This window comes from Haliotis rubra, unplaced genomic scaffold (assembly GCF_003918875.1).
Source record: "Haliotis rubra isolate DU_JTF1 unplaced genomic scaffold, ASM391887v1 Scf353, whole genome shotgun sequence".
Classification (NCBI taxonomy): domain Eukaryota; kingdom Metazoa; phylum Mollusca; class Gastropoda; order Lepetellida; family Haliotidae; genus Haliotis; species Haliotis rubra.
The window spans coordinates 560,789-575,719 of NW_025767028.1; the positions used below are offsets into that span (position 1 = coordinate 560,789).

General features: G+C 46.9%; 1 protein-coding gene across 1 annotated transcript in view; it reads left to right on the forward strand.

The window, feature by feature from the left end:
• Window positions 1-14,610, forward strand: part of LOC124285114 (hemicentin-1-like) — a 44,352-nt gene extending 29,742 nt beyond the window's left edge. Inside the window, exons 12-17 of the mRNA XM_046721266.1 lie at window positions 199-349; window positions 3,317-3,586; window positions 10,212-10,287; window positions 11,075-11,141; window positions 11,595-11,728; window positions 14,527-14,610. Of these exons, the coding sequence (XP_046577222.1) occupies window positions 199-349; window positions 3,317-3,586; window positions 10,212-10,287; window positions 11,075-11,141; window positions 11,595-11,728; window positions 14,527-14,566 (738 nt within the window). The 3' untranslated portion in view covers window positions 14,567-14,610. The remainder of the gene's footprint in view (window positions 1-198; window positions 350-3,316; window positions 3,587-10,211; window positions 10,288-11,074; window positions 11,142-11,594; window positions 11,729-14,526) is intronic.
• The last annotated feature ends 321 nt before the right edge of the window (window positions 14,611-14,931 follow it).

A 14,931-nucleotide genomic window follows, 5' to 3' on the forward strand; every position in this document is an offset into this window, starting at 1 on the left:
CGCTCCCTCAACACCACACCCACATGCCCGTTACAACGTCTCCACCATCGGACCCACCCGGTACGGCACCAGCAGCCCCCAGACATGACTGATACTTAATCGTTTACTTTCAAGCCACCCGATTTGGCACCAGATACAGACTTTCAAAGATTTTCCCATACGCAGAACGTTTGACCTATCAGTATTTTGTTGTTCCAGAATGACCCCCACCCCAGGTTCAACGTCGTACGCAACCCCGACAGCTCCATCACCATCACCAGTGCTGACAACGAGAACGAAGGCGTGTACACCTGCATAGCTCGCAACGACTACGGCGTCGCCCAAACCAAAGCGAGGCTGCAGATCGTTAGTGAGTAAGGCCTAAAATACATTAAATGAAAGCGTTAGTGAGTTGACTTTAAAGACGCTCTCAACAGTTGGTGGGTAATCTCTGGCCTGCACTGGCTGAGTGAGTGAGTGGGTGAGCGGTTTGTGAGTCGCCCCTTGCGTACAAGTCAGTGAGTTGACTTTAAAGCCGCTTTCAGCAGTTTGTGAGCAATCTCTGGCGGACATCAAGTGAGTGAGTGAATGAACTTTAAAGCTACATTGGTACTTTACTTACAGCGTTAGTTTACATGGCAGTTCTTTACGTACAAGAATGGTTCTTTACTTACAATGTTGCTTTAGACAAAATGGTTCTTTACTTACAATGTGCTTTAGACAGAATGGCTCTTTACCTAGAATGTTGCTTTACACAGAATGCTTCTTTACTGACAATGGTACTTAATACAGAATGGTTCTTTACTTACAATGGTGTTTTAGACAGAATGGTTCTTTGCTTGCAACTTTACTTTAGACAGAATGCTTCTTTACTTAAAATGGTGCTTTACGCAGAATGGTTCTTTACTGACAATGGTACTTAAGACAGAAGGTTCTTTCCTTCACATGTACTTTAAACAGAATGCTTCTTTACTGACAATGGTACTTAAGACAGAATGAATCTTTACTTACAATGGTACTTAAGACAGAATGGTTCTTTACTTACAATGGTGCATTACACAGAATGGTTCTTTACTGACAATGGTACTTAAGACAGAATGGTTCTTTACTTACAATGGTTCTCTAGACAGAATGGCTCTCTACTTACAATTAGACAGAACAGTTCCTTACTTACAATGGTACTTTAAACAGAATGGTCCTTTAGCCAATGGTACATAACATAGAAAAGAATTTATTTCGATAGTAATATACGTCGGGAAAGAATATACATAGTGAGGCATTTTCCACTATAAAGTATTCACATTGCGAGATATTGTACAAAGATTACAAAGTGTTACTTACATGTGTCACGTGCTGATACTAACGGTAGTTAACCGGAAATCATTCCGTAAAAGAAATTTTTTTTTATCTTTTTTTTTGAATCTCCATACATCCGGGTCATACAGTTCATTACATAACGGGTTGGTATAAACACGATTCGCAAAATATACAAAGTCGATTTACAGGCAAATGTGCATTCAGGTAGAAATGAATAGGTACTTGAAAATATAATAGCAGCACATTATATATAGCGCTAGATTAGCAGAACAGATTGTGACATAGTGACCAAAATTTTGTGAAGCTGTCATATTTGCAATTTGAATAGGCGTTAAAACGTTCAGCATAATATGTTGTCTTTACGTCTCCTATAATGTAGTTCAAATTTGGTGTTTTATCTCTTTGTTTCAGTTTGTATATATTATATTTCACTACTGTTATTATCAAATTCAGAACATGGTTTCTCTTTTCACAATATCCTAAAATAATATTTTTCTTTGAAAAGATAACATTTGACCCTGTTTTTTCGAATATCCATTCTTCTATTTTCTTCCAAATAGTTTTTATGACTTTACAGTCACAAAATAGATGTAGAATTGATTCTTTCTCGGATTTGCAAAATGTGCATGTGTTGGAATCTTTATATTTCATTTTTGTTAGCAAATTATTTGTTGGCAGAAACCTATGCAGTATGCTGTATTGAAAGCACGCGTGTTTTACACTATTATACGATTTAAAGGTTGTTTTTTCTATCGTTTCCCATATGTTATCGTCAATAGACTCATTAAGTTCTTTTTGCCACTTGTTTCGATATGTTAAAGGTTTTCTAGATGTACCATTTATGAGTATGTCATAGATATCTCTACATCCTTTTGGGTTTCCTACTATATTTCGTAAACGATAGGGCAAGATCGGAGCTTTGATTTTCTCTTCAATATGGATGTTTATGGATTTGGAGTAGTAAAAGAACTTGGTGAGAACCTAACAACCAACAAAAATGATTGTACTCTAAAATGAACCAAGTTTTCAAGTTAATGTAAACCACAACAAAGGGCATCACAGAGGCAGTACTAAAATGTGAGTGAGTATGGTTTTACGCCGCTATTAGCAATATTCCAGCAACATCACGGCGGGGGACACCGGAAATGGGCTTCACACATTGTATCCATGTGGGGAATCGAACCCGGTTCTTCGGCGTGACGAGCAAACGCTTTAACCACTAGGCTACCCTACCGCCCCAGTACTACAAAGAGTGGCAGTATCTACACAAAGGCAGAATCAGACATAAGCAGTTATTATAGCAATAAAGACAATGATAGTAATATTCATCTCACGGCAACAGTGTGCTAATTTTCAAAATAGGCTGAGTTTCCAGCTTTAGAGTGATCTCCACACAACTGCTGGGCTTATTGAAAAGGGGATGTGAGAGGAGAGAGTTAACTCCCCTTGCATACCTAAGGAAACGACTCCAGGATCTACAGCTCCCTGGGTCGGAATATAGTAGAAAAGCCCATAGGTTGTTGTACTCGGTAGTACCTTCCAGAGCTTTGTTTACATATAGCACAAGTCTAAATATAGCACACCACTACCAATTACTGACTATCCATAGATGCAATTTGTTACACTTGGTGCATTGTTACACAAAGAGTGAGTGAGTGTTTTGAGTGAGTTGAGTTTTACGCCGCACTCAGCAAGTTTGTTACACAAAGAATTAATGTGTGCACAGAGGTAACGTACATATATGGATATTGAAGATAGAGCTACTGTACGCGGAGAGCTACTGTACAATGTTTAGCATACTCGTATCTCAAAGAACAGGATGTCTTTAGACATTGGTTTGATAACGTTGTATATTTGTCGTAAAGTTACAGTTCTGAAAGTGTCTAGTAACAAAAGCCCGCCGTGATATTGCTGGAATATTGCTAAAAGCGGCGTAAAACTAAACTCAGTCAGTCAGTCAGTAGTAACAAAAGAGAAACCAAGAGCCCCGTCCTTATAAAACCTATGTCTTCCTTCGCAGGCAATGTCACAGTGACGCTGACCCCTAAGAGTACCTCGCTGACGACCACGCCCGTTGTAGCCCTTGACTGCAAGAGCACAGGAGACCCTGCCCCAAGTACCACGTGGTCCAAACTGGACGCGTCGATCGACAAGACTGACCCACGTTACATCAACGTTGGAGGGAACTTGGTGATAACGGGGGTGACCCCGGCTACACAGGATAAGGACGCCGGCGTGTACATATGCATGGGGAAGAACAACATTTCCACAACATCCGAGAAGGCAATAGGTGGGTACTAGCGGTGATGTAGGTGTGAGGCGCAAGACGGTGCCATTGCTGTAGTGAACGTGGCTGTATCATCGGACTTATTGCCGCACCTCTCCATACCTTTGTCATATTACTGATACGTTAGTCAGTAGTTCTTTTACCTCACCCACATTTCCGTACCTGCAACAACACCCACACCCACACCCACACCCACACCCATGCCCACACCCACGCCTACACCACCTGCCCACAATCACACCCACGCCCACACCCACTTTATACCCTCAGGCCTAACACTCCGGTAATACCCGTGAAGGTCCGGGTTAGAATTGATCTTCAGTAACCCATGCTTGCCGTAAGAGGCGACTAACGGGATCAGGTGGTCAGGCTCGCTGACTTGATTGACACATGTCATCGGTTCCCAATTGCGCAGATCGATGCTCATGCTGTTGATCACTGGATTGTCTGGTCCAGACTCGATTATTTACAGACCGCTGCCATACAGCTGGAATATTGCTGAGTGTGGCGTAAAACTAAACTCACTCGCTCACACTTCGGTATACGTACACAACCCCTTGATCTATTCCTGTAATCACACAATTTCCCCACCCCTGATTTTCTTCAACATTTTACCCACCCATCAAATGTCGACACGAGGGAAGGGGAAACTCGTGCCCCCAGTAATCAAAACAACAGATAGTTGTAATCGACATAAAGACACCCTTTCCATAAAATATCGAGCTGTTTCTTCCGTGTGCCAGCCAGTTTTTCAATGTTGAATTTCTCGCAAACTGGATCAAAATCAAACGGACTGGCCCCCTGTTGTCGATATTGCCAAACCAACAAAGAGGCAGGTTTATCACACTCGCATTCTGATTGGTACGTTTGACCAAGTAAAGTAGCCAATCAAATTAGCTCATGAAAATCAAGGGAGGGAGGGTGGTTTAAGATTGCGAGAACCTCGGGACCTGATTCGACGGGTAATTCAGGTTAGTTGTCGACTTGAACTTATATAGAAATATACGTCTCTCAAGTTCTTTTTTGCTGTAACTGAATCCACAGCTCGTCACCACCCGGCCTATCACGGAAACACACGATGCTGTAACTATAACGGAAACAGACGAGGCTGAAACTGAATCCACAGCTCGTCACCACCCGGCCTATCAAGAAAACACACGGGACTATAAGTGAATCCACAGCTCGTCACCACCCGGCCTATCAAGGAAACACACGGGACTGTAACTGAATCCACAGCTCGTCACCACCCGGCCTATCAAGGAAACACACGGGACTGTAACTGAATCCACAGCTCGTCACCACCCGGCCTATCAAGGAAACACACACGGGATTGTAACTGAATCCACAGCTCGTCACCACCCGGCCTATCAAGGGAAACACACGGGACTGTAACTGAATCCACAGCTCGTCACCACCCGGCCTATCAAGGAAACACACGGGACTGTAACTGAATCCACAGCTCGTCACCACCCGGCCTATCAAGAAAACACACGGGATTGTAACTGAATCCACAGCTCGTCACCACCCGGCCTATCAAGGAAACACACGGGATTGTAACTGAATCCACAGCTCGTCACCACCCGGCCTATCAAGGAAACACACGGGATTGTAACTGAATCCACAGCTCGTCACCACCCGGCCTATCAAGGAAACACACGGGATTGTAACTGAATCCACAGCTCGTCACCACCCGGCCTATCAAGGAAACACACGGGATTGTAACTGAATCCACAGCTCGTCACCACCCGGCCTATCAAGGAAACACACGGGACTGTAACTGAATCCACAGCTCGTCACCACCCGGCCTATCAAGGAAACACACGGGACTGTAACTGAATCCACAGCTCGTCACCACCCGGCCTATCAAGGAAACACACGGGACTGTAACTGAATCCACAGCTCGTCACCACCCGGCCTATCAAGGAAACACACGGGACTGTAACTGAATCCACAGCTCGTCACCACCCGGCCTATCAAGGAAACACACGGGACTGGACTGTAACTGAATCCACAGCTCGTCACCACCCGGCCTATCAAGGGAAACACACGGGATTGTAACTGAATCCACAGCTCGTCACCACCCGGCCTATCAAGGAAACACACGGGACTGTAACTGAATCCACAGCTCGTCACCACCCGGCCTATCAAGGAAACACACGGGACTGTAACTGAATCCACAGCTCGTCACCACCCGGCCTATCAAGGAAACACACGGGACTGTAACTGAATCCACAGCTCGTCACCACCCGGCCTATCAAGGAAACACACGGGACTGTAACTGAATCCACAGCTCGTCACCACCCGGCCTATCAAGGAAACACACGGGATTGTAACTGAATCCACAGCTCGTCACCACCCGGCCTATCAAGGAAACACACGGGACTGTAACTGAATCCACAGCTCGTCACCACCCGGCCTATCAAGGAAACACACGGACTGTAACTGAATCCACAGCTCGTCACCACCCGGCCTATCAAGGAAACACACGGGACTGTAACTGAATCCACAGCTCGTCACCACCCGGCCTATCAAGGAAACACACGGGACTGTAACTGAATCCACAGCTCGTCACCACCCGGCCTATCAAGGAAACACACGGGACTGTAACTGAATCCACAGCTCGTCACCACCCGGCCTATCAAGGAAACACACGGGACTGTAACTGAATCCACAGCTCGTCACCACCGGCTCCACGGGATTGTACCCACAGCCTATCAAGGAAACACACGGGACTGTAACTGAATCCACAGCTCGTCACCACCCGGCCTATCAAGGAAACACACGGGATTGTAACTGAATCCACAGCTCGTCACCACCCGGCCTATCAAGGAAACACACGGGACTGTAACTGAATCCACAGCTCGTCACCACCCGGCCTATCAAGGAAACACACGGGACTGTAACTGAATCCACAGCTCGTCACCACCCGGCCTATCAAGGAAACACACGGGACTGTAACTGAATCCACAGCTCGTCACCACCCGGCCTATCAAGGAAACACACGGGACTGTAACTGAATCCACAGCTCGTCACCACCCGGCCTATCAAGGAAACACACGGGACTGTAACTGAATCCACAGCTCGTCACCACCCGGCCTATCAAGGAAACACACGGGACTGTAACTGAATCCACAGCTCGTCACCACCCGGCCTATCAAGGAAACACACGGGACTGTAACTGAATCCACAGCTCGTCACCACCCGGCCTATCAAGGAAACACACGGGACTGTAACTGAATCCACAGCTCGTCACCACCCGGCCTATCAAGGAAACACACGGGACTGTAACTGAATCCACAGCTCGTCACCACCCGGCCTATCAAGGGAAACACACGGGACTGTAACTGAATCCACAGCTCGTCACCACCCGGCCTATCAAGGAAATCACACGGGACTGTAACTGAATCCACAGCTCGTCACCACCCGGCCTATCAAGGAAACACACGGACTGTAACTGAATCCACAGCTCGTCACCACCCGGCCTATCAAGGAAACACACGGGACTGTAACTGAATCCACAGCTCGTCACCACCCGGCCTATCAAGGAAACACACGGGACTGTAACTGAATCCACAGCTCGTCACCACCCGGCCTATCAAGGAAACACACGGGACTGTAACTGAATCCACAGCTCGTCACCACCCGGCCTATCAAGGAAACACACGGGACTGTAACTGAATCCACAGCTCGTCACCACCCGGCCTATCAAGGAAACACACGGGATTGTAACTGAATCCACAGCTCGTCACCACCCGGCCTATCAAGGAAACACACGGGACTGTAACTGAATCCACAGCTCGTCACCACCCGGCCTATCAAGGAAACACACGGGACTGTAACTGAATCCACAGCTCGTCACCACCCGGCCTATCAAGGAAACACACGGGACTGTAACTGAATCCACAGCTCGTCACCACCCGGCCTATCAAGGAAACACACGGGACTGTAACTGAATCCACAGCTCGTCACCACCCGGCCTATCAAGGAAACACACACGGGACTGTAACTGAATCCACAGCTCGTCACCACCCGGCCTATCAAGGAAACACACGGGACTGTAACTGAATCCACAGCTCGTCACCACCCGGCCTATCAAGGAAACACACGGGACTGTAACTGAATCCACAGCTCGTCACCACCCGGCCTATCAAGGAAACACACGGGATTGTAACTGAATCCACAGCTCGTCACCACCCGGCCTATCAAGGAAACACACGGGACTGTAACTGAATCCACAGCTCGTCACCACCCGGCCTATCAAGGAAACACACGGGATTGTAACTGAATCCACAGCTCGTCACCACCCGGCCTATCAAGGAAACACACGGGATTGTAACTGAATCCACAGCTCGTCACCACCCGGCCTATCAAGGAAACACACGGGATTGTAACTGAATCCACAGCTCGTCACCACCCGGCCTATCAAGGAAACACACGGGACTGTAACTGAATCCACAGCTCGTCACCACCCGGCCTATCAAGGAAACACACGGGACTGTAACTGAATCCACAGCTCGTCACCACCCGGCCTATCAAGGAAACACACGGGATTGTAACTGAATCCACAGCTCGTCACCACCCGGCCTATCAAGGAAACACACGGGACTGTAACTGAATCCACAGCTCGTCACCACCCGGCCTATCAAGGAAACACACGGGACTGTAACTGAATCCACAGCTCGTCACCACCCGGCCTATCAAGGAAACACACGGGACTGTAACTGAATCCACAGCTCGTCACCACCCGGCCTATCAAGAAAACACATGGGACTATAAGTGAATCCACAGCTCGTCACCACCCGGCCTATCAAGGAAACACACGGGATTGTAACTGAATCCACAGCTCGTCACCACCCGGCCTATCAAGGAAACACACGGGATTGTAACTGAATCCACAGCTCGTCACCACCCGGCCTATCAAGGAAACACACGGGATTGTAACTGAATCCACAGCTCGTCACCACCCGGCCTATCAAGGAAACACACGGGACTGTAACTGAATCCACAGCTCGTCACCACCCGGCCTATCAAGGAAACACACGGGACTGTAACTGAATCCACAGCTCGTCACCACCCGGCCTATCAAGGAAACACACGGGACTGTAACTGAATCCACAGCTCGTCACCACCCGGCCTATCAAGGAAACACACGGGACTGTAACTGAATCCACAGCTCGTCACCACCCGGCCTATCAAGGAAACACACGGGACTGTAACTGAATCCACAGCTCGTCACCACCCGGCCTATCAAGGAAACACACGGGACTGTAACTGAATCCACAGCTCGTCACCACCCGGCCTATCAAGAAAACACACGGGACTGTAACTGAATCCACAGCTCGTCACCACCCGGCCTATCAAGGAAACACACGGGACTGTAACTGAATCCACAGCTCGTCACCACCCGGCCTATCAAGGAAACACACGGGACTGTAACTGAATCCACAGCTCGTCACCACCCGGCCTATCAAGGAAACACACGGGACTGTAACTGAATCCACAGCTCGTCACCACCCGGCCTATCAAGGAAACACACGGGACTGTAACTGAATCCACAGCTCGTCACCACCCGGCCTATCAAGGAAACACACGGGATTGTAACTGAATCCACAGCTCGTCACCACCCGGCCTATCAAGGAAACACACGGGATTGTAACTGAATCCACAGCTCGTCACCACCCGGCCTATCAAGGAAACACACGGGACTGTAACTGAATCCACAGCTCGTCACCACCCGGCCTATCAAGGAAACACACGGGATTGTAACTGAATCCACAGCTCGTCACCACCCGGCCTATCAAGGAAACACACGGGACTGTAACTGAATCCACAGCTCGTCACCACCCGGCCTATCAAGGAAACACACGGGACTGTAACTGAATCCACAGCTCGTCACCACCCGGCCTATCAAGGAAACACACGGGATTGTAACTGAATCCACAGCTCGTCACCACCCGGCCTATCAAAGGAAACACACGGGACTGTAACTGAATCCACAGCTCGTCACCACCCGGCCTATCAAGGAAACACACGGGACTGTAACTCAATCCACAGCTCGTCACCACCCGGCCTATCAAGGAAACACACATGGGACTGTAACTGAATCCACAGCTCGTCACCACCCGGCCTATCAAGGAAACACACGGGACTGTAACTGAATCCACAGCTCGTCACCACCCGGCCTATCAAGGAAACACACGGGATTGTAACTGAATCCACAGCTCGTCACCACCCGGCCTATCAAGGAAACACACGGGACTGTAACTGAATCCACAGCTCGTCACCACCCGGCCTATCAAGAAAATACACGGGATTGTAACTGAATCCACAGCTCGTCACCACCCGGCCTATCAAGGAAACACACGGGACTGTAACTGAATCCACAGCTCGTCACCACCCGGCCTATCAAGGAAACACACGGGACTGTAACTGAATCCACAGCTCGTCACCACCCGGCCTATCAAGGAAACACACGGGACTGTAACTCAATCCACAGCTCGTCACCACCCGGCCTATCAAGGAAACACACGGGACTATAAGTGAATCCACAGCTCGTCACCACCCCCGAGGTTGAGGGGTTCTCAGTGTACCCTCACAACCAGGCTAACAGTACGTCTTGTGTTTTCAGTGTACAAAGAGGTTCCGGCCGTGGACTGTACGTCTACTTTCCAGATATGTACGGGGCCTATCGGCGTTGCTTGTGGGTCAGTATTTACGTGTGAAGTTCTGTTTAGGTTGAAGCGCACCTATAATGTACCACTTTGAACACGCCTTGGTGTGATGTTAGCGCATTATGATTATGTACATGATGAAAACATGGCACGGTTTATGAATAACAGCTTCTATTTAGTCTTTATACGACTGATTCGTGCTCCTTCAACAAGTTCATGCTGTGTCAATGCACAGAGTAAATATATATATAATATATATATATAATAGATAGATAGATAGGTATATATATATATATAGTCCCTATTGTGACGTCACAATATATATGTAATGACGTCATACTGTAACCGCTACAATCTCCCCGAAGAGTAAAGAACGAAACATGTTGGAGAAAAAGGCATTCTGTTTTTACTTATCTATGTGATATTTATGACTGAACACCTGTACTATTTTGGACATTTTGTGCGTATATATATATATATATATATATATATATGCAAAGATGGGTACAATGTGTGAAGCCCATTTCTGGTGTCCCCTGTCGAGATGTTGCTGGAATGTTGCTAAAGGTGGCGTAAAACTCAACTCACTCACTCACTCATTCTTGTTGGTATTTTTGTTCTTGTTATTATTGTTATCATTGTTATTTTTCCTTTCCTTTTTTTATTATTTTTATTTTTCACCTTTTCTGGGTGAATGGTTTGGTGAGTGGGTACATCACTGGATTCTTACTAGCCTTGCAGCAACGTTCTTAGGAATTTGGTAGAAACCGTAAACATTTCGTACTAAAGATGGGACTAACTGGTGTGATGTATTCTGCAGTGCCACGTGTCCGGCCGGCTGTGCGTCTAAACCTGGAACTCTGTTTGGATTTAGAGATTATACAGCAGTAAGACTTTACTCCAGTAACATTCCATGGCGTTGATCCGTCATGCTTGTCGTAAAAGGCGCGTAACGGGATCAGGTGGTCAGGTTTACTAACCTTGATGATTCATTTCAATTGCCCACATTGTTTTATGTTCATGATGTCAATCACTGGATCGTCTGGTCCAGACCTCCTTCATATAGCTGGAATATTGCTGACTGAAGCCTTTAACACATACACGTCCGACTATAGCACACAAGTACACTATCTAACGTAGCCTATCTGTTTTTGTCGTGGGGCAGAGCGGTAGCTAAGTGGGTAAAGCGTTCGCTCGTCACGCCGAAGGCGCGGGTTAGATTCCCAACATGGGTACAATGTGTGAAGCCAAGTCTTGGTGTCCCCCGCCGTGATATTGCTGAAACATTGCTAAATGCGGCGTAATACCATACTCACTCACTCACTGTATTTTGTCACCAGAACTCCCAACTGTGTTTGGCTGCTATCCAATCAGGAGCTGTGACCGACGCCGGCGGGCTGGTCACGTGGTCTATGAGGGACGGGTCGTACCTGAGTTTCCAGGGAGTAACACAGAACGGCATCACAAGCACCGCGTGAGTAGCCAACTCTGGCATCGCCAGCAATCAGGGGTCATAATCGCATTGCGACACAACTGATGATCACAAAGGACGGTTGATGGAAAATATCTGGTATAAGCGGTGTTATTCAGTGACGTTAAATATTGCAGCTCAATGCAAGCTATAAAGGCACAACCCGTGAAGTTCCGGGTTAGAATTGATCTTCAGTAACCGATGCTTGTCTACACCCGTGAAGATCCTGGATAGAATTGATCTTCACTAACCCATGCTTGCCTACACCCGTGCAGACCCAGGATAGAATAGATCTTCAGTAACCAATGCTTGTCTACACCCGTGCAGATCCGGGTTAGAATTGATCTTCAGTAACCAATGCTTGTCTACACCCGTGAAGATCCGGGTTTGAATTGATCTTCAGTAACCAATGCTTGTCTACACCCTGATGATCCGGGTTTGAATTGATCTACAGTAACCCATGCTTGTCTACACCCTGAAGATCCAGGATAGAATTGATCTTCAGTAACCGATGTTTGTCGTAAGAGGTGACTAACGGGATCGGGTGGTCAGGGTCGCTGAATTGGTTGACATATGTCGTATCCAATTACGTAGATCGATGCTTATGCTGTTGATCACTGGATTGTCTGGTCCAGACTCGATTATCGAGAGCAATGATTGTCGCCAGGCCATGTCGTCGTATTCCATCGATGCTCATGATGCCAGTCACTGGTTTGTCTGGTCCATTCATAGCTGGAATATTGCTCAATACGACGTCATACAAAACCAAAAACAAATAATTCTCCTGATTGTGGCCGTCAGGTTTTAAATATGCACGTGCATTAAGTGGAAACATCTTTCTTATGATTACTACTTGTGAACGGAAATATAATAATAATGATAATAGTAATTGGCCTCTTGTACAGCGTGCGGCCACAGGGGCGTGTCACGCTTAGAAACAGCGTTAGAAAGACATATAGGTACATAGACCCTACCCTAGTACTATATAAAATGAAAGGGATGTAACGGCGGAACCACCCCCTCCTCAATCTAAGTTAGATTTCACCACGTAAAGTACTTTTATGGCCGACAAGTGAGTATGATTGCCGATGGTTTTGGAGAAAGTGTCTGCTTACTGTCGAGGAAATGATTTGTAGATGTTGCAATAAGTTTTTAGACCCGTGGAATGCCGCTGCCGATCGAATCTAGCCCTACATAGGTGCTATCAACGTGGCTGGACTTAATAAACGAATTTAAAAGGTGAGTTTTCGCTGTCTTGGGTGATCCATGATTTTGGCTTGGAATTGCGGAGGTAGCTGTTTTCGGTGAGTCGTGGCGTATAACTTTTGATATAATGATCCGATTGTGACCATTTATAGCTCATTTTGTAGGGAAATCATCTCGCTTTCGATCCGTAGGCCTCGACGGGGCCTTAAATATAGTTTACGTGGTGAAATCTAACTTTGATTGAGGAGGGGGTGGTTCCGTCGTTACATCCCTTTCCTTTTATATAGTACTAGGGTAGGGTCTATGTACCTATATGTCTTTCTAACGCTGTTTCTAAGCGTGACACGCCCCTGTGCGTGCGGCTACGTTTACTTCTGGGGATTAATACCGGTTCCGTTGCGCTGGCACTCCTAGACACCACGTGACATTATAGCACAAAACACATCTCCGACATGGATTCCCAGTCCGACAGTCGGAGTTACGTCCCTTGACACAGTGCATCAGACCGGAAACAGTGACATATTCGAGTGGCGGTTGACCGGTGGTGGTTGCATCCCGGTTGAGGATGTCCCAACATTACCCCATCGGAATGCCCCTAGTCTATCTCACAGTGCCTGAACCACATTATTTTCCCTACAGCCTAGCCCTCCTGGTCTGTCTCACAGTGCCTGAACCACATTATTTTCCCTACAGCCTAGCCCTCCTAGTCTGTCTCACAGTGCCTGAACCACATTATTTTCCCTACAGCCTAGCCCTCCTAGTCTGTCTCACAGTGCCTGAACCACATTATTTTCCTTACAGCCTAGCCCTCCTAGTCTGTCTCACAGTGCCTGAACCACATTATTTTCCCTACAGCCTAGCCCTCCTAGTCTGTCTCACAGTGCCTGAACCACATTATTTTCTCTACAGCCTAGCCCTCCTAGTCTGTCTCACAGTGCCTGAACCACATTATTTACCTCACAGCCTAGCCTGTCTCACACCACATTATTTTCCCTACAGCCTAGCCCTCCTAGTCTGTCTCACAGTGCCTGAACCACATTATTTTCCCTACAGCCTAGCCCTCCTAGTCTGTCTCACAGTGCCTGAACCACATTATTTTCCCTACAGCCTAGCCCTCCTAGTCTGTCTCACAGTGCCTGAACCACATTATTTTCCCTACAGCCTAGCCCTCCCTGCAATGATTTGATTTAAACATATTTTATTCATGGAAGAAAAGGACCTGGCACAAGTTATCCAACTTAATGAAGCCTTCTCCCAATGCTAAAGCCCTAAATGAGACAAGTCTAGATGTCCACAGGCCCCAACTCACCAGGGCTCCTTTTCAATTTAAATTCGTTTATTTATTACTATAAATTGTTTATTTATATCCAGGGACCAGAGACCATAAATATGGTTTCTGCAGGGACTAAGCGTTAGTCCATACTGCCCCTAACCCTCCTTGATTTAAGTTGTGGTGTTTGTTCAAGATGGTCACCTACTGATATTGATGAGTGTGGCGTCACAGAAGAAATCAACTTCCATGCTCAAGGCGTCAGTCTGACAGTTTTAGCAATGTGTCCTCCTTAATTCACCATGTTGCTTTTGTTCTATTTCAGAACTGGTCCGATTCATGCGGCAGCGTCAGTATTTATTTGAAATAAATGTCATTCGTGAACTCCATTAAAACAATTTGTCGATAAGAGTTGCATTTTGTTTTCAATTTCCGTTACCAGAACGATATTGTTACATAGATTAATGACAGGAAAACGTCCTATTATGTTTAGGTCTTATATTGTAAGGGAATTGGCAGCTCTTTAGTGATGAACAGTGGTGAAAGTCCGTTCTTATATAAAGGAAGACATTCCCAGCTTGGTGATCACTTAGAAACACTGGAGAAGAAGTTGATGAAATAATCTGGTGCTGCGCTACGATCTGTGGCGGCAAGGCTGGTGAATGGCTGGCGCACGACTGTCAACTAGCGGGACGAATCACTAGCTGGTATCAAGGTGTTCACTGGCACC